Consider the following 24,832-nt stretch of genomic DNA (forward strand, 5'->3'; position numbering starts at 1 on the left):
GTACACTAAAATATTGAGGTGAAGGTGAAGGCCTACGGGAGGAAGAGTTGTCGCTGAAAACTGACCTTTGGGTGTGCGACCGTGGCGCGTCCTGCTTTACGGGAGTCTGTCGCGCCCATTAACACAATGAATAGGTACATACTGACCATTGGGAAGGCAATTATTGCACGTCTATACATAATATATATGTATCTATATATATATATATATATATATATATATATATATATATATATATATATATATATATATATATATATATATATATATATATATATATATATATATATATATATATATATATATATATATATATGTATATATATATATATATATATATATATATAGATATACGGGTATTTAAAGTGTCGAGTTCCAAGTCCCTCAACAAGGTCTATGAGCCAGTCACTTGAGTGACTAGAGGGTCAGTATCCATTACCGCCGCGGCGGGACTGCAGCGCGGCGCGGCTCCCCTACGCAGTCATTGAATCACTGACTGGCGCGCGTGGGTGTGTTGTGGGGGGCGTGGATGGCTGCCAATTCTGAGTGAGGGGCATGGCGGGAGCAGCAGCAGCAGCAGCAGCAGCGCCGGGGCGGGGGGGGTCACACAGAGGTGGTCATCTCCTCTATGACGGTGATGTTACGTCGCGGGCGTGAAGACTGTGGCTGACGACGAAGGATGGGCGGCCTCGGGGCGGGGAGGGGTGGGGGCGTGTACTCGTGGGTGTAGTGGGCAGGGGACGAGTGGGCCAGCCGCTGCCCGCTCCCACAGCCGCCCTGGCCCAGTCTGGCCAAGTCCTCGGGCTCGCTGAAGCTGACACCACTGGCCTGGCCCAGGCGCCTCCCGGCCGGCAGGTGCACACGAAACCTGGGGTGTGGCGAGGCGTGGGGGCGGTGCTGGTGTTGGTGGCGCAGGCGGTTTTCCATTATCTCCCCGTCGACGTCGTCTGCCTCGCCGTCCACGCTTCCTCGCTCGCTGCAGAAGCCGTCATCGTGACGGCAGGCGGACACACAGTCCACCACGTAGTCGTAGTAGTGGTCTAGCAGCCCCTCTTCGGAGATGCAGGTGAGCAGCTCAGGCCTCAGCCGTGGCTCCATCACATCCACCGAAGTGGCGAAAGAGATGGTCTTGCCCAACTTGTTCATTGCTGCCGTGGTCTTGGCGGGTTCTTGTCCGCTGCCTTGGGGTTGCAGGGATGGCGGAGGCGGCGGAGCGTTGGAGTCAGCGCCGCAGGTGCACACAGGGGCTTGGGGGAGCTGCGGTGGCGGGGGCATTGGAGCTTTGCTGCTCCCGGTGCTGCCAGTGACCCCCGCAGTCGCCCCGCCGCCCCCGTTTTCGAGAGGCACCGCGTAAGGGTCATGTGCCAAGTGTGAGTCCACGGTGGTGAAGGAGACGGTGGTATCGTGCTTCGAGAGCCGCTCACGAAAGTAGTTCAGCAGGAAGAGGCAGGAGGCACCGCCCAGCAAGAAGAGACTTGCGAAGAAGTAGCCGCTCTTCGGGTTGCTCTCGTTGATGTAGCCTGTCGGGAGATGGGTGTTATGATTTAAGGACACAATGCATTCAAGCTAGAAATCGAGCTAATAGGGTACTGGGATTTATTTCAAGGAGCGTAAGCAACAGAAGCCCCGAAGTCTTCCTCAAACTATATTTAGCATTAGTTAGACCTCATCTTGACTATGCGGTTCAGTTCTGGTCACCCTACTATAGAATGGATATCAAAATGTTAGAATCGGTGCAGAGGAGGATGACTAAGATGATTCAGGGGTTGAGAAACTTGCCATACGAGGAAAGACTCAAACAGTTAAACTTGCATTCTCTAGAAAGGCGAAGGGTGCGTGGAGACATGATCGAGGTTTATAAATGGATGAAGGGCTTTAATAAGGGAGACATTCATAAGGTTTTGTTGGTAAGAGAACCGGGTAGGACACGAAGTAACGGGTTTAAACTGGATAAATTCAGATTCAACAGGGACATAGGCAAAAATTGGTTTACTAATAGGGTGGTGGATGAGTGGAATAGGCTTAGCAGTCATGTGGTGAGTGCCAATACAATTGTCACATTCAAAAATAGACTAGATAAATTCATGGACAGCGATATTAGGTGGGGTTAGATACACGGGAGCTTAGGGTCAAAGGAGCTGCCTCATACAGGCCTACCGGCCTCTTGCAGACTCCTGCGTTCTTATGTTCTTATGTTCTTATGACACTGTAAGAAAAGGTGCAATGTGTGCTTAGCCAAACCTACCCACCTTAAATAACACACCTCCACCATCTCTCTCTCTCTCACACACACACACACATACACACACACACACACACACAACTCCCCTCCGCCCACATACACGCCCCCCTACCCCCGCACTCACACACCTTCCTTCCTCCAGAAACGGCTCCCCTACACACACAGATCCACCACTTGGCCCGTCACACAGGCCTACATTTAGTTCCTCCTCCTCCCCCTCACGTACCCGTCACAGGCACTCCCAACAGTATGGGCAGCGCCGTGGACCCTTGGATGTATCCCCATGCCCGCGAGAAGTGTCTGGCCCGGACCTTCTCCAGGGTCAGCATCTGGAAGGCGTAGTGCGCGCCCCCTAACAGCACCCCGTACAGCCACATGAAAAGAACGTAGCCGTAGTAGCCCCGCACCGCCGTCAATGCCAGCATAGTCACTCCTGAAATTACAGTTTGAAAAAGAAAATGAACATTGCCCCGGCGTCATAGAAAATGGGCATTGATTTTCATAAGATTTCCTTAAGTTTACATATTATAATTATTTAGTTTTTGTCTTAAGGGGACGCTCACCACCTTACATAAAAATATTCGTTAAAAAAAAAGTTTTCGGTCTTTCAACATGAAACTTTCAGGTTTTGCTTAAAATATAGATAGAAATATATTGTAAACCCGAGAACTTCCTACGTCCCGACGTTATAAAGTTATAACGTAATAGAATATTTTATACGTTATCAAATACGTACGTCGTATTTTTTGTACTACAAACTTCTGCTTTTGCATGGTAATACTTAAAGATCTTATGAACACTTACACACCTGCTTTTTTAAAAATTCGCTCTACGACGCATAGCGTAATTTTCGTAACGTAAGTTACGTAACGACGCACCCTATTTCTCCACTTATATGGTAACTGTCACTCTGTTTTTTAAGATATCGGAAAAAAGAGCCACAGAAATAAAGATATATCTATTATACACTACCAGAAGCATTTTCAGGCTTCCACAATTGATTATAAAATTTTGGCATATTTTTTTATGTGAAAATATGTGGTTTTGAGATATTAGCGTATAAAGGTTTCAGTAATGTACAACTCTTTATTTATTGTGCGATTTTTTATTATGTTCACACAAATTATTATACAATGTATATAAAACAAGCGGACAGAAATATATTTAATTATATACATATTTACTGTATATATATTTTTTTTTTTTAAATGATGGTGCGCTTTTACCGGTTATAAAACCTCACTGCTGGGGTGTCATCACTTTGTCATATCATTGACACGAAACACGAATACATTTTACATCATTCTCGTCACCCTTCTCCCTCAATCTTGCATGTAAGGCTGAACGAGTGTTTTCCATTACCCTTTCAAGCTTTTCCAAGGCACTCTGCTGAACACCTTTCGCTAATTTGAAGTAATTTTTTTCTGATAAGGGATTCATATCAAAGCTGGCACATAAATTAGTAACACCTTGATATCCTGAAGCAGCAAGTAAGGTACTGGTCACAAGCTTTTGGTGCACATCATAGGGACGATTTTCACTTTGTTCATCACTCATTTTCTTTTGTCCTCCTTGTGATGTACACATCTCAACTTTTCTGTCACAATTGTTACACTTTGCTTCAAAATATCTGGCCATCCCTATTGTTCTCTGTTGCTTCACTTTCATTTTTGACCCACATGTGCACCGGGCAATTGCTCTAACCCACTCCAACATATTTTCCAGGTAAACTAACAAAAATTCTGTCTCCACTCGTGGCACTGTTATCTGTTATAGTTGCACTATTTTCCAGCTTTTCTTTAGATTTAGTATGAGTCACTTTGTCAGATGTTGTCTCTGAAGGTGGTGATGGTGGTGGTGATGATGGTGGAAGCAGCGTTGGTGGTGGAGAAGGAGGTGGTGGGGGTGAGGGAGGTGGTGACGGATCAGCTGGTGGTGAGTCACGTGTTTGTAGCCTCGCGCCTACTACTATCTTGCCACTTCTGGTTCAGTTTCTTCATTCTTTCTTTTGTTTTCCTCTTCATCTTCAGCAGTTGATGTCTGAACAGCAGTTAGGAGTAGTATAAATCCTCCCAATGGCAGGAGTGTGAAGTAAACACGACACAAAGGCAGGTGTGTGTGTGAACTACGTAGTGTGTCTCTGCTGTTTGCTAAGTAACTGACGCTCTCAAACTCTCGTGCCTCGCCACCCTCGCGGTCCCTCACCCCCGCATAGTTGCCGGGTACACAAATATGTAACCCACAGGGAATATAACACGCGAAAAATAGCTATGTTTACATGTGTATAGGGAGGAATCTGGCGTGCGCCCTTTAATTGGATACGCCCCTCGGTCCCTTTAAACTCGCTCCACATCCCGTCGACTGCGCGCAAAAAATATATCTCGCCAATATTTTGTTTCTAGGATAGTTATATTATTCAAATATGCCAATATCTAAATTTCGATTTTTTGATGAAAATTTCATGATTAAGGTGGTGAGCGTCCCCTTAAATATATACATTTCATGATGGAATGTTATACCATTTTTCTATTCAGTAGCCAGAGAGTATCTACTATCTACTGATTGATCATAACTTTTATAGTAGTAGTGTATTTTTTTTATTTTGATAATCACACTCGTAAGTGAAATGTTCTTAGGTAAGTATTACTAATGAATTTGTTTTGTTTCCATTCCAAAAGAATCAATTTGGAAAGGCCAACAGCATATATTACTTCTCTTCGTAACTCTAAAACTTCACGAGCAAAACTTTATTAATATACGGTTGAAACTCTCTCTCTCTCTCTCTCTCTCTCTCTCTCTCTCTCTCTCTCTCTCTCTCTCTCTCATAAAGCATAGCATCAGACCCTGGCCCCTCTGCCCCTTAGTGGGCCCTGAGAAGAACGGCTTATCCTCTTCGTTTCTCGCTGACCCCCGACACTTTTCTCTAACTAATACTTCCATTCGTGCCTTCAAGTTGGGAGTTTTACCTCTCTTATTCTTTCATCCGTATTCTGAAATCCTCTTTCTGCTTCACCTCGCATTCCCCCTCCCCCTCCGCTTCCTACTCTGCCTGCATTCTCTCTCTCTCTCTCTCTCTCTCTCTCTCTCTCTCTCTCTCTCTCTCTCTCTCTCTCTCTCTCTCTCTCTCTCTCTCTCTCTCTCTCTCTCTCTCTCTCTCACACACACACACGCGCGCACGTATTATCATTATCATCATGATCACCATTTTCACCACCACCAACTTCTCTTCAATCGTGACCACAATGCGTCACCCGTTTACATTTCGAGATTTTTCACGATTGTTTCAGTTTCTCTAATTAATAATTCAGTAAAATTTTACCTTTCCCAACATTTTGAAATTTTTCGCTATTGTTTCCGTTTCTCTGATGAACCATCAGTAAAATTTTACCTTCCCCAGCAATCTCTATTCACCTGCATCTTGACATGGAAGGAGTTGTAACTTGATTGTGGACTCGCTAATGATACACACCTAGTCGGGAAGGGTAAGGTCTCGTCTTCGAAGTTATTGTGAAAAAACGTATACTTCCTCGTTCTCAGCACTCACCCAGCCCGTACATGGAGGCCTGACACAAGTATTGGCGGGAGATCATGCACTGGGCGCTCTGCCTCACCACGATCAGCCCAAAGCCGATGCAGCCCAGTGCGTAAGCAAACCCAAGGAACGTCTGCAGAAGGATGAGTGCAGAGTCCTCTAGCCCCTCCGTCTGTGCATCCAGTATCTGAATGATGGGTAAAAAATAAGATAAGAATATGAGTAATAAAGAGGCCATACAGGGTCCCTTCTAGAACAGTTTACCAGCATTTTCATGCGTCCATTACTTTCTCTGGTAAAAAAATGAAAAAAATACCTTCTACTGTATGTATATATGTAAAATCAATGACCTCTCGAACTAAAACTGATTACTCTTTTTTTTTCTCGAATCTAAAGTATTATGCATGGGAGCAACATTTTTATCAAGAACATTTTTAACAAATATTTTTGTATAGCCTCCTTGACAGTAAAACACACACACACACACACACACACACACACACACACACACACAAACTAGTATAAGGTTACAGCACTCGGCTCACAGCCGAGAGGATCCGGGTTCCATTCTGAAGCTCAGTGGAGGCGGATGGGTAGTCTCCGTGCATCACTGTCCACCCAGCAGTGAATGGGTACTGGACAACAGTCGGGTGTTGCGTCCAGTCTCTCTGGTTAGTGTTGGACAAGATGTGAAACCCTATGGTCAGACACAAATCTTAAGTCCGTTTGGGTGGGGCCTAAGCCTTTCCACAGTGCTGCCGCCTCACCTAACAAGGATGTGGTCCATCTTTTTTTTCATTTTCTTTTTTTTTACAGCTAAGGAAACAGTTCAAGGGCATAAAAGAAAATTTAAAAAAAAGGCCCGCTACTCACTGCTCCCGAACAGAGGTCAAAGGAGTGTCCAAAACGAGAGGTTCGTTTTTTTTTTGTCCTGATACCCTCCTCTTGAAAGAGTTCAAGTCGTAGGCAGGAGGAAATACAGATGAATGAAGATTGTTTCAGAGTTTACCAGCGTGAGGGATGAAGGAGTGAAGATGCTGGCTGACTCTTGCATAAGGGGTTTGGACAGTATAGGGATGAGCATGAGTAGAAAGTTGTGTGCAGCGGGGCCGCGGGGGGAGGGGAGGCATGCAGTTAGCAAGTTCAGAAGAGCAGTCAGCATGAAAATATCGATAGAAGATAGAAAGAGAGGCAACATGGCGGCGGATTTTGAGAGGTAAAAGACTATCAGTATGAGGAGGAGAGCTGATGAGACGAAGAGCTTTTGACTCCACTCTGTCAAGGAGAGCTGTGTGAGTGGACCCCGCCCACACATGAGATGCATACTCCATACGAGGGCGGACAAGGCCCCTGTAAATGGATAGCAACTGTGCGGGGGAGAAGAACTGGCGGAGACGGTACAGAACGCCCAGCCTAGAGGAAGCTGATTTAGTAAGAGATGATATATGAAGTTTCCAGTTGAGATTTTGAGTTAAGGATAGACCGAGGATGTTTTGTGTTGAGGAAGGTGATAGCTGAGTGTTGTCAAAGAATAGTGGATAGTTGTTTGGAAGATTGTGTCGAGTAGATAGGTGGAGAAGCTGTGTTTTTGAGGCGTTGAAGGACACCAGGTTCCTCTTGCCCCATTCAGAAATAATAGTAATGTCTGAGGCTAAGCGTTCTGTTGCCTCCAACCTTGAATCGTTAAGTTCCTGTATGGTGGGTCTTCTATTAAAAGAAGTTGAGTAATGCAGAGTGGAGTCATAGGCGTAAGAATGGATAGGACAGTTCGTTTTGGAAAGAAGATCATCAATGAACAACAGAAAGAGAGTGGGAGATAGGACAGAACCCTGTGGGACACCACTGTTAATAGGTTTAGGGGAAGAACAGTGACCGTCTAACACAACAGAAATAGAACGGTCAGAAAGGAAACTGGAGATAAAGATGCAGAGAGAAGGATATAAACCATAGGAGGGTAGTTTGGAAAGCAAAGATTTGTGCCAGACCCTATCAAAAGCTTTTGATATGTCCAGCGCAATAGCAAAGGTTTCGCCGAAACGGCTAAGAGAGGATGACCAAGAGTCAGTTAGGAAGGCAAGGAGATCACCAGTAGAACGCCCCTTGCAGAACCCATACTGGCGATCAGATAAAAGGTCAGAGGTGGAAAGGTGCTTTTGAATCTTCCGGTTAAGGATTGATTCAAAAGCTTTAGATAGACAAGAAAGTAAAGCTATAGGACGGTAGTTTGAGGGATTGGAACGGTCACCCTTCTTAGGCACATGCTGTATGAAGGCATACTTCCAGCAGGAAGGCAAGGTAGATGTTGACAGGCAGAGGCGAAAGAGTTTGACCAGGCAGGGTGACAGCACGGAGGCACAGTTTCTAAGGGCAATAGGAGGCACTCCATCAGGTCCATAAGCCTTCTGAGGATTGAGGCCGGAGAGGGCATAGAAAACATCATTTTGAAGAATCTTTATAACAGGCATAAAAGTGACAGAGGGGGGATGAGTAGGAGGAATATGCCCAGAATCGTCCAGAGTGGAGTTTTTAGAAAAAGTTTGAGAGAAGAGTTCAGCCTTAGAGATAGATGAGACGGCAGTGTTGCCGTCAGGACTGAGAGTGGAGGAAAGATGAAGAAGTGAAGTTGGAGGAGATGTTTTTGGCTAGATGCCAGAAGTCACGGGAAGAGTTAGAGGAAGCAAGGTTTTGGCATTTTCTATTAATGAAAAAAGTTTTTAGTTAGTCGGAGAATAGATTTGGCACGATTCCGGGCGGAAATGTAAAGATCATGATTAGCAAGAGTGCGAAGGCTCTGGTACATTATGTGAGTTGTTTCTTTATCTTTAATAGCACGAGAACAAGCGTAATTGAACCAAGGGTTTTTAGCATGAGGTGTAGAAAAAGTACGTGGAGTGTGCGCCTCCATTCCAGACAATCACCTCTGTGATGCGCTGGGCACACCCTGAGGGATCTCTCCTGGAAGCAGTAATCATTCCACGGGAAATCGGAAAAGTACATCCTCAGGTCGTCCCACCGAGCTGAAGCAAAATGCCAGAAGCATCCCCTCTTCGGTGGGTCCATAGGCTGTACAGGAGCGATAGGACAGCTACACCTCACCCACCGTGAGTAGTGGGGAGATTCTGGAGCTGCCCTGTGTAGCCCACCCGGCCTCTTGCAGTTTCCCTATGTTCTTATGTTCTTATGTTCTTATGATACTGAAATAAGATTGTGATCGGAGGAGCCCAACGGAGAGAACAGTTTGACAGAATAAGCAGAAGGGTTTGAGGTAAGGAAGAGGTCTAGAATGTTGGGCCTGTCTCCAAGACGGTCGGGAATACGTGTAGGGTGCTGGACCAACTGCTCTAGTTCGTTGAGGATAGCAAAGTTGTAGGCTTGATCACCAGGCTGGTCAGTGAAAGAGGATGAAAGCCAAAGCTGGTGGTGAACATTGAAATATCCTAGGATGGAGATTTCAGCGAAGGGAGAGTGGGTCAAGATGTGCTCCACTTTAGAGTTCAAATTGTCAAAGAATTTTACATAATTAGTAGAGTTAGGTGAGAGGTAAACAGCACAGATGTATTTAGTAATAGAATGACAATGAAGTCTTAGCCAGATGGTGGAAAATTCTGAAGAATCTGGGTTGTGGGCACGAGAGCAAGTGATGTCGTTGCGCACGTAGGCGCAACATCCAGCTTTGGATTGAAATTTAGGATAGAGATAGTAGGAGGGAACAGAGTAGAGACTGCTGTCAGTAGCCTCAGAAACCTGCTTAGCTAACCCTCAGAAACCTCCTTAGCTAACCCTACAGAATTGCTATACCAATTCCAGCGATGCAACTCTGGTATTTTTACCAGGACCGTATTATTCTCAAACTCCTGGATCTTGCAAAATTAAGGAGGAAAGAGGTGCTGGTGTTCCTGGTACCAGAATAATGGAGACCAACACGCAACTCATAGCCAACTCTGTCAGTGCCACGAGGAACATTGAAGCCACTAAAGACAATGAGTATGTCTCGAGGGAGGGACTGGTCTATACAGAGTCGAGTTTGGCGTACGACACCTCTCTAGTTTCAGACATATCAGTAGGGACATGACATGAATCCCAGAAAGTGTTTCAGCCTCACTCCTATTATATGCTCATCAACCAGAGTAACCTCAAACACAAATGGCTGCAGTGGGCTGTAAATGCCTATATAGTTATCCCCTTAATACGGGCACCATTGCTCATGCTGGACCAATAGTGGTGTACTCCTCACTTCTGATCTCACCACTGTCAGGGCTCCTCGTCTCATAGAGTTCCACTTTATCCACCTTCTGAGCATATTCGATAGCTAAGGTAGTCGATGATCGTCTGAGAGGTTCAGGACGTTCCAGGAGCTCAGGAGCAGAGCCCTCCGGTCCCGGTGGGACTCCTCAGCTAAACCCGGATCAGGGTGGTCAAGGCTCACGCTGCGACCCTGACCTCTTTTCTTTTGTTTTAGGGTGGAGGTGAGTTTTGCGGAAAGGCTGCAGGCTCCTTCTCAACCATCCCAGATCAGGGGCTGGAGTGACTGCTAGTCGTGGACAGGGACACATGACTCCTGAGAGGTTAATATCTGGCCAAAAGAAATGTGGATATAGAAAAACGGATAGCTTCTTATCAGTTATGAGGTTTGATACAAAGAAGTGGATAGTTTGCAGTGGAATATTAATGATGGGAAAGACGGCTAGACAGATTACAATCAAATATGAAATCATAAAAAGAGAACTAAATAGTCTTTATTTAAACGAGGTCAGAATTTTTTTTTAGATAACCAGCTGTTGGGTCGAAGAGCGAAGAAAGATAATAAGGGGGTTGGGATGAGATCTGAATGCCACGTAAAGGGGATTGGATGCCTCATTGTGATATTTTCAAAGATAAGACGGGCATCAACGGCTTTATTGTTTGCTTTCAAGGGGATTATGAAGGAATTAGAGGCCTTGGTAAGATGCCGTGGTGAGTGAAGGCAAGATTCGAAAGGATGAAGGGATGGGTTCAGGCGATATTACGAGAAAAGGAAAAACGATGAAGGAAGAGGGAAAGAAAAGAGAGGAGAGGAAAGAAGAGGAAAGAGGAAAGGAGAACTCAGAGGAAAAGACAAGTTAGCAAAGGAGGAAGGAGGACAGGAGGCGGAAGAAAAGAGGAAAAGAGTATTACTACCACTACTACTACTACTACTACTACTACTGTTACTACTACTACTGTCCAAACCCCTTATGCAAGAGTTAACCAGCATCTTCACTCTTTCATCCCTCACGCTGGTAAACTCTGGAACAATCTTCCTTCATCTGTATTTCCTCCTGTCTACAACTTGAACTCTTTCAAGAGGAGGGTATCAGGACACCTCTCCTCCCGAAATTGACCTTTCTTTCGGACACCTCTTTTGAATCTTTTTTGGGAGCAGCGAGTAGCGGGCTTTTTTATTATTGTTATCTTTTTTTGTGCCCTGTTGTAAAAAAAAATACTACTACTACTACTACTACTATTACTACTACTACTATTACTACATAAGAGATACCTCCACCCACGTTTATTTTCCCGATACATAATCATGGAGAGCTCCATAGCTTGGATATCATTAGCCCCAACTCTGTTCGCTAATGACTTTGGCATCCAACCATATTACTAATACTACTTAGCACTAAATCTATATATAACACCTTATCATCTATTGCGTCTAGATTTTCCTTTTCTTCCCCACTCATGTCACTCCCGACCCACCCTAATGTCACTCTCCACCACTGCGGCCTCATAGTCCATACTGGAGTTGTTGGTGGCTTTTAGGCCAGAGTGTCTGGTGCCCCTGAGACATAGGACGGCCGACCTGAGCAGGGAGAACGAGAGGCGACACCTCTTTCAGGCGACAACGTGGCTCCTTGGCTGATGCTTCTTTTCTGATATCAGTTCCGCGAGTCGTGCGTAGAATCATCGGCCCCTGGGACCCATCCCGCCGGATGTGGTGAAGACGAGGGGGGTGAAGCTGCCCTGATCCACATGTTGGATTATTTCACCGTATGCCCTTGTCTTCTCCTGTTCGTTCCTGTGGTGGGCGGCTTCCAGGGGCAACTCACGGTGACAGGCAGCCATCGGGTCGAATATGCGGATATCCATGAACGCCCGCTGTCCGCGCACCCAGAATCCGCGGGCACTTACATCAACCCGTGCCTCATGTGAAGTATTGGCCGTCCTGTATCTAAGGTGTTCGCCGTCCTGGGGAAGCAGTGACGTCTTGGCATACCTTCCGAGCATGCTGGCTGTCAGATCCCTCACCTCATCGTGTCGAATACAGACGAAGCCTCCCTTCTTGCATGTCATGGTGTGAGTTACATCATTCGATGATCCACATGCACAGAGATCAGGCAGCCCCTAAATCGACCAGCCATATCTCAGAGCAACGGCGTCGACAAATTCTAGTTTGTTGAGGCTGAAGCCTTTTGCTCTGATTGGTAGCGACGTTAGCCAGTTAGAGGCGCCTGCCTCCTGTGCTGTGTAGATTTTTCTACACATTTATGTGGACAGGTTGTGTGTTAGACGGTCCAGCTCGTGTTTTTGGACCTGTTGTCTTCCTTCTGATATTCTTCTTTTGATATCTCTTATTTCACTTTGGTCTATTTCGTCCTCTGCCTCCTGAGTGATGATCATGTTGGTGAGGTTGATGGAGTTTTGGTTCTCCTTATCAGCCAGCTTCTCAGGGTTGGTGATCCCCATTCGTCCCAGTCTTGGAGGAAGTGCTAGCATATCCCTCTCCTCCTCCCCCAAAGCATGAGATTTCACCAGCGCCGGCAAGAATATATTCTTGATGCCATTCTCCAGTGGTCGGAGGAGCGGACTGATGCCGAGGATAGTGCGCATCAGGAATGTCCACCGATGTTGGATGCCGTGGGTGTACGCTGAATAGACGGCGTGTGGCTCAGTCTTGACAATGGTAGACAAAGCTTCTATTTCCTTCACCCATTCAGCTAATTTGTCTCCTACGTACTCCTTTTTATATACCTCTGTCCCGATGACTGCACCTAAGTGTCGTTGTTCGTTCTTTGTCACAATGACTCCACTTCCTTTAAAAGTTTCTGCGGCATGGTCATAAGGTTCAGGTTTGACAATAAGGACAGACTTGGTGGCATTAGGGATGTATTCTATCTCAGGGCCGGCGCCGTTCACAAAGTCCCACCACCCTTTTAAGTCTGAGATTTTCCAGCACCTGAGAGGTCATTCGCATAAGCCACCTGTTTCACCCGTGTTTTTGCGTACGCGATTATGTTTTGGAGGACTAATAGGCCCAGGGCGTACATAGCCATGGCTACTGGGTCACCTTGTGTTGTTCCCTCACTACTACTACTACTACTACAACTGCTACTACTACTACTACTACTACTACTACTACTATTACTACTACTACTATTACTACTACTACTACTACTACTACTACTACTACTACTACTACTACTACTACTACTACTACTACTACTACTACTACTACTACTACTACTACTACTACTATTACTGCTACTACCACTACTACTACTACTACTACTACTACTACTACTACTACTACTACTACTACTACTACTACTACTACTACTACTACTTTTTTTATATTACTACTACATAAATGATACCTCCACCCATGTTTATTTTCCAGACACATAATCATGGAGGGCTCCATAGCTTGGAGGTCATTAGCCCCAACTCTGTTCGCTAATGACTGGCATCCAACCATATCACTAATACTACCTGACACTAAATCACCTATCATTTATTACGTCTAGATCCCCCTTTCCTTCCCTACTCAAATCAATCCCGACCCACCATAATGTCACTCTCCACCACTGTGGCTTCATAGTCCATATTGGAGATGTTGGTGGCTTTTGGGCCAGAGTGTCTCGTGCCCCTGAGACAGGATGGCCGACCTGAGCAGGGAGAACGAGAGGCGACACCTCATCCAGGCGACAACGTGACTCCTTAGCTGATGCTTCTTTTCTGAGATTAGTTCCGCGAGGCGTGCGTAGAAGCATTGGGCCCTGGGACCAATCCCGCCGGATGTGGTGAAGACGAGGGGGGTGAAGCTGCCCTGATCCACATGTTGGATTCTTTCACCGTATGCCCTTGTCTTCTCCTGCTCGTTCCTGTGGTGGGCGGCTCGCAGGGGCAGCTCACGGTGACAGGCAGCCATCGAGTCGAATATGCGGATGTCCATGAACGCCCGCTGTCCGCGCACCCAGAATCCGCGGGCACTTACATCAACCCGTGCCTCCTGTGAGGTATTGGCTGTCCTGAACCGAAGGTGTTCGCCGTCCTGTGCTGTGTATATTTTTCTACCCATTTCTGTGGACAGGTGGTGTGTGAGACGGTCCAGCTCGTCTTTTTGGGCCTGTTGCCTTTCTTCTGAGATTTTTCTTTTAATATCTCTTATTTCTGTTTGGTCTATCTCGCCCTCTGCCTCCTGAGCGATGATCCTGTTGATGAGTGACCTGGTAAGGCTGATAGAGTTTTGGTTCTCCTTATCAGCCAGCTTCTCAGTGTTGGTGATCCCCATCCCACCCAGTCTTGGGGGAAGTGCTAGCATATCCCTCTTCTCCTCCCCCAAAGCATGAGATTTCACCAGCGCCGGCAAGAATACATTCATGACGGCATTTTCCAGTGGTCGGAGGAGTGGACTGATGCCGGGGATGGTGCGCATCAGGAACGTCCACCGATGTTGGATGCCGTGGGTGTACGCTGAATAGGCAGCGTGTGGCTCAGTCTTGGCAATGGCAGACAAAGCTTCTATTTCTTTCACCCATTAAGCTACTTTGTCTCCTACGTACTCCTTCTTATATACCTCTGTCCCGATCACTGCACCTAAGTGTCGTTGTCCGTCTTTTGTCACAATGACGCCACTTCCTCTAAAAGTTTCTGCGGCATGATCATAATGTTCAGGTTTGACAATACTTGGAGTAGTTAGGATAGGGGCGCCAGTGGTGTGTTCTGGATGTAGTTATTTAACAGGGTGACAATTTCTTTGATGATAAATGTCGTGGCTCCACATCTGGGTGGTTCAAAAAGATTTCTTGTAGACCACCCAACAACTTCAAGGTATGTGTCATCCACCCACCTCGCTGCTTCCCCCTCCGCTAGCCCCTTCCAAGCAAAGATTCCCCCGACCTCCGCCGCGCCCTGTCCAGTCGAAGAGGAAGAGTGATGAGGGGGTGGTGGTAGTGGTGTTGGTAGTGGCAACATTGGAGGTGCAAATGGAAGGGGTGGTACCGGTTGAGAGGGATATGGAGGTGGCGGTTGTGCAGCAGCTCCCTCCGACACCCCCTCCCCCAGCTCACTCCTTCCCCGGCGGCCCTCATTGTCCCCGCGATGTTGCGCTTCATCGTTATCCTCCCTGCTCTGATCCCTGCCCAGGGGATTTTGGCACCTGTCGCTCTTCTTACAGTTCGTACATCGTCTTTTCTCCTTAACACATGCACAATTTATACATCTGTGATCTTCTTTTGTACAAACGCAGCATCTTCTTTGGTTTGGAGGGTCAGACATTTATAAAATTATAGATATTGATATTAATGACAACAGGAATATTGGTAGTACATGTAGTAATAATGACTGATTATTGATTACGATTGGAAGTAGTAGTGATATCTACAGTGGAATGACACTATTATTAATATTCCTATTAATTTAGCGATATTGATAGATATATAGAAAGGATTATAATTAATAATTTTTATAATAGGCTGACACATTGTTTCCAAAGGGTGAGAGAGAGAGAGAGAGAGAGAGAGAGAGAGAGAGAGAGAGAGAGAGAGAGAGAGAGAGAGAGAGAGAGAGAGAGAGAGAGAGAGAGAGAGAGAGAGAGAGAGAGATATAGAGAGAGAGAGAGAGAGAGAGAGAGAGAGAGAGAGAGAGAGAGAGAGAGAGAGAGAGAGAGAGAGAGAGAGAGAGAGTTGGGATGGAGATATTATCAGTGCGATGTGGAGAAATTTGTTAGTGTCAGCATGGCATCGAGGTTACAGAGGTTAGCGTAACCAGGGGGCGGTTGGTGCGGTGTGGGGAGCGAGGGGGCCGGGGGTAGGGGCGTATAGTGTGAAGAGGGTGGGTGGGGAAGAGACAGGAGAGGTCGGTGTGAGAGAGAGAGAGAGAGAGAGAGAGAGAGAGAGAGAGAGAGAGAGAGAGAGAGAGAGAGAGAGAGAGAGAGAGAGAGAGAGAGAGAGAGAGAGAGAGAGAGAGAGAGAGAGAGAGAGAGAGAGAGAGAGAGAGAGAGAGAGAGAGAGTAATAATTGTAATTGCATCAGAACATAAGTAAACAAAGTATTAAAATTATATTAATGACACTAATGTCGATAATAATGTAAGCAGTAGTTTTAATAGCAGTGATAGTATGAACACAAACAATATGAATAATAATAATAATGACAAGAATATTATAGTAATACTACTAATACTAGCAATACCATTACTACTACTACTACTACTTTTTTTTTTTACTACTACTACAGGCCTCCATCTATAAGAGTTGCGTTGTGAGCGGTATATTCTCTCATATCCTTTCACAAAGCAATTCATTGGCCCCACCCCGCCAATGACTGTGGCCGATAACCATCTTTATTTAGTATTACAAACCTTACTAAACATATTATTCTTAAGCTAACAGAGCTTGTGGTTGATACGACTATCAACCACCGTCGCCTCAAAGTCCAGGTCGGCAATGCGGGTGGTTTTGGGTGCAGGTGACCAGGTTCCTCTCAGGCAGACCAAGGCTGACCTCAGGAGGGGGAAGGACAGCCTGCATCTCATCCAGGCGACCACACTGCTTCTTGGCTGTTGTTTCTTATCCGCCAGTGTTTCGGCGAGTCTTGCGTAGAAGCTCTGCGCCCTTGGTCCCAATCCTCCTGACGTCGTGAATGCTACCGGGGTGAAGGAGCCCTGGTCCACATTCTGTATTCTTTTTTCATATGCTCTGTTCTTCTCTTGTTCGTTTCTTCTGTGGGCTGCATCAAGGGTCAGGTCTCTGTGGCAATGGGCCATGGGATCAAAGATCCTTATGTCAAAATATGCCCTTTGTCCACGAGTCCAAAACCCTCTGGCGCTAACATCCAGTCGTGCTTCGTTCGAAATATTAGCGGTGCGTCTGGCGAGGTGTTCGCCTTGCAGAGGGAGCAGCATGGGTTCCACAGTCACGTCGTGACAGACTTCTTTCAGCATTTGAGCTGTTATGTCTCTTACTTCATCATGTCTCATGCAGACGAAACCTCCTCTCTTGCATGTCATGGCATGATTTTGGTTGAAGGGTGAGCCACAGTTACACATGTTTGGGAGCCCATCCACTGGCCAGCCATACCTGAGGGCAAGGGCATCAGTGAATTCTTTTTTGTTTAAGTTGAAACCTTTTGCCCTGATCGGTAGTGTGGTTAGCCAGTTTGAAGCGCCCACTTCCTGTGCAATATCTGTCCTCCTCCTTGTGTCTTCTGGGAGCTCTCTCATTAGGTCACTCAGAGTGTCTCTGTTTTTCTTCTCTGTTTATGGAGATTTCATTCCTTAGTGACCTAATATCTTGAGGGTTGTCTTCTCCCCTTTCATTTTGGTTGATAATATATCCGGTCAAGGAGGCTGTGATTCGGATTGAGTTCCCGAATTCAGACTCAGCCAGATTTTGCGGGTTGGTGATGCCGAGCCCACCCATTCTTGGGGGCAACTCCAGCAACCTTCTCTCCTGGTCGCTGGGACATCTCCCATTTGCTATCGCCGGTATGAAGGTGTTTCTGATAGCATCTTCCAGAGGTTTTAGTAACGGAGCAACATCAGGAACTGTCCTCATGAGGTAGTTCCATTTATGCTTGACACCGTACGTAAATGCTGCGTAGGCTGCCTGCGGTTCTGTTTTGGCGATCTCGCTCAACCTCTGCAGTTCGGACTCCCAGCGCTTTACAGCTGTTTTCACATATTCGGTTCTGTATTCAGCTGTTCCAATGACTGCCCCGAGGTGTGTTTCGCCATTCACTGACAGTTTCACGTTACTTCCCTGGAATGCTGTTTTGGCCCGATCGTATGCCTCTGGTTTTACAATCACCACAGACTTAGTGGCGTTAGGACGGTACCCTATTTTAGGGCCGTGTTCATTGACGAGGTCCCACCATTTCCCGAGGTCTGCAGACTTTCCTACCCCGGTGAGGTCATCCGCATACGCCACCTGTTTGACGTTGGTGTTTTCATGGCGGATGATGTCCTGCAGCTTCATCATTCCCAGGGCAAACATTGCCATGGCCACTGGGTCGCCCTGGGTGGTGCCCTCTGAGGAATGTTATGGCCACCGGGTCTCCAAGTCGTTGGTCATTATGACTGCTGATGAACAGTCTGGCAGGTTCCTTGAATATATTTTCAATATATTGGGCGAATACAGGGCACTTGATTTTGATGTTGTGCAGTGCTGTTTCTCTATTGATGTTGTTGAACGCATTAATAACGTCCACCATCAGCACCGCCTCGCATTCTGGGTCTTCGAACATTTTCCTGACGGCGTGCATGGCAGCTTCACACCCAGCCTGCTGACCCGCACACACTTGGAGGTTTCCCACCGCCTTCCTTACGTCGTCCTTCACCACCTCCATGACATCCTTGCCTATGATCCTCCTGAGCACCTCCCCCATCCCGATGGGGCGACAGCCTGGTTTTTTATCCAGCGGGATGAGCCGGCAGGCCATCAAAGGCTCGAGGTGTTGGCAATTCTCTGACGCCAATTTTCTTGCTAGGGCGGCTATTGCGTCGCGAAGATCCACAGCTGGATTACCAAAGATAATCTTACTGAGGAGGTGTTTCCACCCCTTGGCATCCAAGCCTGATGGTCCAGCCGCTCCCTGCGTGTGAAGGGCGTGCTTCCAGATCACGTCACCGCTGATATGGTCGAAGACAGCTCGATGCGGGAGGGTGTAGTCCCCAAGGAATTTCATTTCTGGGTGTGCAGGTCTAGCATCTGAATGCTTGTCCTTAAGGATCTGGCGTGTCTCTTCCGTCATGGGAAGGACTCCCGCTGCCTCATCTTTTAGTGACAGTGACCTATTTGCCATGGCCACTTTGCCTTGTCTCATCTTGTCAGCAAAGTTTCTAGCCCTGTCGTTACTGCCATTCTTGCGAATGTTACGTCTACGTAGTCTCTCCTGCATTGTTTTAGCCTCGTCAAGTAGCTTCCGGACGTCCCCTTTCCTCCACAGCTCCATCCTTCTTTGTACTGCCTTCACGTCCTTAGATTGACTTTTGTGAGTTCGTTGGCATATGAGGTGCGGTAGTATGGCCAGAATCTTTAAAGCTTAGGGGGCGATTTGCGTGTTGTTGTACGCTCTAATGAGGTAGGTTTTCTCTTCTATCAAGGTGTTGGTGGCGTTACATCTCGGGGCCTCAAATACGTTACTGGGAGAAAACGTTACCATATGATTGTAAGCGTCTCGCACCCATTCCTCCGTCTCCTCGAGTGTCCACCTCTGCCAGAAGCGGAGCTCGCGCGAGTCGTCCTCACCTTGGTCACCCTGCCCTTGTCTCTCGCCACCTGCACCCCCCTCAACCTGATCATCTCCAGCGCCTTCATTGGCCTACTACTACTACTACTGCTACTACTACTACTACTACTACTACTACTACTGCTGCTACTACTACTACTACTACTACTACTACTACTACTACTTCTATTATTACTACTACTACTACTATTACTTCTACTGCTACTACTACTACTACTACTACTACTGCTACTTTCACTTCAATCACCTCTCCACCTAAATTGATCCATTTTTTCGGCTACTCCTAATACTCTGTTTGCAGAAGAAGCGCTACAGAGGGCTTTTTTAGTACATTTATCGGCCTTGAGGTGCCTTTTTTGCCGGTAACAACATCAACAACAACAACATCAACAGCAACGACGACGACGACGACGAAAACAATAACAAAAACAGCAATGGCATTAGTCAAACAGAAACTACTACAGTAAAGGATAAAAAAAATTAAAAAATTATGAAGGCAATAAACATGTAATAAATCAATAAATGAATCAGAAGATGAAGAAGAAGAAGAAAAAGAAGAAGAAGAAGAAGAAGAAGAAGAAGAAGGATAAGAAGAAGAACAAGAAGAAGAATAACAAGAACAAGAAGAAGAAACATTGAAAAGAAGGAAAAGGAGAAAAGAAAAAAAAGGGGAAGAAAAAAAAAAAGGGAGAAAAAAAGAGCCCGAGGAGACCGCCAGTCGAGAGGTCAGCGCATGCAAGTGGGTAGTTTCTCCTGACAAAAGAATCGTCAGCCACACTATATTCGGGCCGTGAACCTTCGCCTAAAATTTTACGTCGAACGAGTGGAGCGCCAGAGGACTGTATGGGCCTTAGTGTCAACAAAATATCTCCCCTCACTAATATCAAGAAACTCTACATGCAGTATGGGCATAAATTGTGTGTGTGTGTGTGTGTGTGTGTGTGTGTGTGTGTGTGTGTGTGTGTGTGTGTGTGTGTGTGTGTGTGTGTGTGTGCGTGCGTGCGTGCGTGCGTGCGTGCGTGTGTGTGTGTGTGTGTGTGTGTGTGTGTGTGTGTGTGTGTGTGAGAGAGAGAGAGAGAGAGAGAGAGAGAGAGAGAGAGAGAGAGAGAGAGAGAGAGAGAGAGAGAGAGAGAGAGAGAGAGAGAGAGAGAGAGAGAGAGAGAGAGTTATAGCTTATGCCAAAATATAATATGAATAAAAATACCAAAATATAGCAGAGGAGCATATTATCAATGGGAAAACATTAGAGTACATAACACAAACAAAACAAAGAGAAAGGAAAAAAAAGAAAATAATAAAGGAAACAACAAGAAAGATAATGAAATAATGTAAGAAAAGTTGGGAGAACACGAAAACTACAAACCTAATGAAAATACGCACGACGCAGAAAAGAAAAACGAGAAAAAAAAACACCCAAAAAGAGAGGAGGAGGAGGAGGAGGAGGCTGGTGATTCAGGTGACAGGTGTAGGTGGTGGCTAATTAAGGATTTCCAGGTTAGGTGAAGCTTGAGGAAAGTGAAGACAGTTGGAGAAGGGGGGAGGGGTGAAGAAGGGAAGGAGGGAGGATAGGGAGGAGAGAGGGAGGAAAGGATGAGGCGCTTAGATGGGAGATGAGGTAGTGAAGCACTGTGGAGGTGGAATGGTAGGAGGAGGAAGACGCAGAGGTGGATGGAGGCAGAGGTTTAGGAAATGAAAGAGGTTACATGGAGAGGCAAAAGAGTCCTATACGAGGTGAGGTGAGATAGGAGAATGAAGTGAGGAGAGGTGGAGAGATGGATGAAATGAGGAGGAAGGACAGCAGAGGGGATGAAGGAATGAGAAGGAAGAAAAGGGAAAAGGGAAGAAGAGAAAAGTGAAAATACGGAAGAGGGATAATGGTGGTGTTTTCAATTGAGGTGGAGATAAGGAGAGTGAGGAAAGGAGGAGTTGGAGGAGGAGGAGGAAACATGAAAACATGGAAACATGGAAATGCAGGCAACAGAAAGCCTATTGGCTCATTACGAGGTTGCCCCTTTTGGTGATTTAATCTGCTCGACAGCCACTTGGGGCCTGGGGAGCAGATGAATGCACCTCCACATTGAGGAGCAGATGAAAGCACTTCGATATTGAGGAGCATCGACTAGACTGAATGGGTAAACCGTTATTTCTAGTTCATAGGTTGGTTTGCAGTTCAAAGAATTTGGAGTAATCGACGTTATTGATTTTTTTCAGATACTTGAAGACTTGAATCATATCCCCTCGTAGGCGTCTTTTCTCCAATGTAAAGCGATTGAGTCGCTCGAGTCGTTCCTCGTACAGGTGAGCCCTTAAGGTTGGTATCATCTTCGTGGCGCGTCGTTGAATCCTTTCCAGTAAATCAATGTCATTTCTGTAATTAGGAGACCAGAACTGTACTGCATACTCGAGGTGCGGTCTTACCATGGAATTATACAAGGATAGCATCACGCCTGGCGTTTTACACTCGAAGTTCCTCGCTATGAACCCGAGCATAGTGTTGGCTTTGTTGTATACTTTTTTACAGTGATTCGCGTTTCAGGTCACTGCTGATAGTGACTCCAAGATCCATTTCCTCCTGCATCCCTTGCAGAGGTCTCCCATTCATGATGTATTTGTGGTCACTATTTCTGGATCCAGTGTGCATGACTTTGCATTTGTCAACATTAAAGGACATTTGCCATTTTTCCGACCATTCGATAATGTGATTGAGGTCTTTCTGAATGATTTCGCAGTCGGTCTTTGTGAGGGTCTTTCCCCCCACCTTAGTGTCATCAGCAAATTTCGATATTGTGGATTTCTGTCCTGATTCGAGGTCGTTCATATATATGATGAAGAGAATGGGTCCCAGCACTGACCCTTGAGGCACTCCACTAGTGACTGGAAGCGAATCGGAAGGCTGTCCGTTGAGTAGTACTCGTTGTTTTCTGTCGGTGAGCCAATCTCTTATCCACGCGAGTCGCTTGTGCGGTACCTTGTCGAAGGCTTTCTGAAAGTCCAGGTATATAACATCACTGGGGATGTCTGCATCCCAGTTCTTATAATTAAATACCTTGGAAGAAGTCTAATAAATTCGTTAGACAGGAGCGCTTGTTTCTGAACCCATGCTGGGTGTCGGAGATTACATTATTGTCTTCTAGAAACTTAACAAATTTGTCTTAATAGTCTTTTCGAGTATTTTTCCTGCCACTGATGTCAAACTTATGGGCCTGTAGTTTAATGCAACGCTATTGTCTCCTTTTTTGAAAATCAGTGGTACGTTTGCCATCTTCCAGTCTTCCGGGACCTTGTTCAATTGAACAGACTGGTTGAATATGTTAGTGAGTGGCTGAAGTAATTGTTGTTTAAGCTCTTTTAATAACCGCGGGGACAAACCGTCAGGTCCTGTTGACTTGTTCGTGTCGAGTTTATCCAAATACTTTTTCACTTCTTGGTCGCACATTGAGTCAATTTTCAGGGGCGTGATTTCCCTCGGCGGGTCAGAGTTCTCGGGCATGGTTTCGATGTCCTCGACTGTGAATACGGATGCGAAGCTACTGTTGAGGATTCTGGCCATCTGTTTACTGTCCTGAGTTACAGATCCAGTCTCGTCTGTCAGGGGACCAATATTGGATTTTACTTTCTTTTTCGATCTGATGCATGTGAAGATCTTTTTTTAGTTTGTCTTGATGTCACGCGCTATTTGTTTTTCATAGTTGCGTTTACTACTCCGAATAAGGGTGCGACAAGCTCTGAGGCTGTTTTGGTACTGTGTACGGGCTTCGGCTGGGTCATTCTCTTTCATTAGGTTATAATTCCTTTTTTTTAAGTTATCGCCTTTTTTATTTCTCTGGTCATCCATGGTGGATATACGGCACCATTTACTTGCCTGGGTTTCGTAGGCACTGTAGCTTTTTCTACTCCCAAAAGCTTATCTTTGAAGTTCTTCCGCACGTTGTCGATTGTATTGTCGGTTAGGTGAAGTTGGTCCCAGGTCGCAATGGGAAGCAGCTCACGGGCTAGGTTGAAATCTGTTTTTTTGTAGTCTGGTATCACTGACGGATTGTCTACGAGTTTGTGACTTATGTTGACATTGAAACGGATTAAGTGGTGATCGCAACCATTACTTTTTCACCAACTTCACAGTCGCGAATGAGGTCGGGGTCGCTTACTAATACCAGATCCAGCAGATTTTCTCTTGTTGGTTGAGTTACAGCTTGAGTGAGGAACGAATCCTCCACCATTTCTACAAGCCTGTTGCCCTCTTGATCTCCAGTCACTTGTCCCCAGTCAATGTTAGCGCAATTAAAGTCCCCAATTTTTATTGCTTCTTTACTTTGTGTTAAGAGTGAAGCTCTTCGTACAGGGCAGTGTAGTCTGCTGCCTGTTGTTTTGGAGGCCTGTATACGGTCGCAAGTGTTAGTTTCTTATTATTCGCAGTTATTTCCACATGGACGGAGTCGTAGTTCTCTGCGTCCTGTTTGTTTATTTTTATGGCAGGGAAAGTACTTTTTACGTAGCAAATTACTCCTCCTCCTTTCTTGTGCATTCGATTTTTTTGGAAGCTTTCGTACCCGGGAAATGACAGTTCAGATACTAGATGTGCAGAGTTGGCCCAAGTCTCTGTGATGGCTACCATATCTGGTTTCTCAGTTGCAATATACGCCCTAATTTCGTCCTTTTTGGGTAATAGATTGCGTGCATTTGTGTACAAAATGGAAATGTGACTCCTGGTTTGGCCGCGTCGTGTTGTATGAGTTAGCTTGTCGGAGGCGTCGTTGGTTACATAGTTTCTTGGGGAGGCGGTGGCTGAGTCGTCAGAGTAACGGCTCCGTGTTCAGGAGGACGCGAGTTCAATCCCCGCCCGGTGCCACCAAGCTGGGATTTTTCAGCCGCCGCCGAGTGGCTTAAAACAACCCACATGCTGTCCAGAAAACCACCTATCAACCCGGACTCTAGATTCTAGGATCAAAGATGAGCTCTGGGAGGGCAGCATGAGCCAATGCAAGATGGCGCAACTATAAACACTCGCCTGCGCCAGAACGGGCTGGGCCGACTATCAGGACCCACAGGAAAGAAGCCTTGGACCGACCATCAGGATCCACCGGGAAGAAGCCTACCGGCGCAATAGGCCGCAATGTAAAAAAAAAAAAAAAAAAAAGCCGCATCGACGCTACGGTTCGGTTGATCAAGGGTTGCCTTTGCCTTGCCCTCGCCTGCAGTTTTTTTAATAGCTTTTCGAGAAGCTTTCAACTGCCTCGTTCAGGAGCCTTCCAAGCCGCGCCGAACCAACCTCGTTCAGGTGGAGTCCGTCCTCCCAAAACAAATCTGGGCGCTGGTTGAAGGAAGGAGTAGGAGAAGGAGGAGGAGGAGGAGGAGGAGGAGAAAGAGGAGAAAGAAGATGAAGAAACAGGGAAACATGGATAAATAGGCTGCAGAAAGCAAGTTGGCTCATTATGAGGCTTCTCGTAAGCCACTTGAGTAGCCTGCAGAAAAGATTAAGGCATTTTTGTACGTACGCGCGGGTACAGTCAGTTCACCCCTGATGCAGCAAAGTGACAAAACGATCAATGCGATTCTTAACCCATTCTTTACCGG

The 24,832-nt window shown here is 46.2% G+C and overlaps 1 protein-coding gene across 1 annotated transcript in view; it reads right to left on the minus strand.

The window, feature by feature from the left end:
- Positions 1-358: 358 nt before the first annotated feature.
- LOC127008047 (monocarboxylate transporter 12-like) overlaps positions 359-24,832 on the minus strand; it is a 42,658-nt gene continuing 18,184 nt past the window's right edge. The window contains exons 5-7 of the mRNA XM_050879566.1: positions 5,787-5,961; positions 2,469-2,675; positions 359-1,520 (exon numbers count right to left, since the gene is read on the minus strand). Coding sequence (XP_050735523.1) covers positions 604-1,520; positions 2,469-2,675; positions 5,787-5,961 — 1,299 coding nt within the window. The 3' untranslated portion in view covers positions 359-603. The remainder of the gene's footprint in view (positions 1,521-2,468; positions 2,676-5,786; positions 5,962-24,832) is intronic.

This window comes from Eriocheir sinensis, chromosome 37 (assembly GCF_024679095.1).
Source record: "Eriocheir sinensis breed Jianghai 21 chromosome 37, ASM2467909v1, whole genome shotgun sequence".
NCBI classification, from domain to species: domain Eukaryota; kingdom Metazoa; phylum Arthropoda; class Malacostraca; order Decapoda; family Varunidae; genus Eriocheir; species Eriocheir sinensis.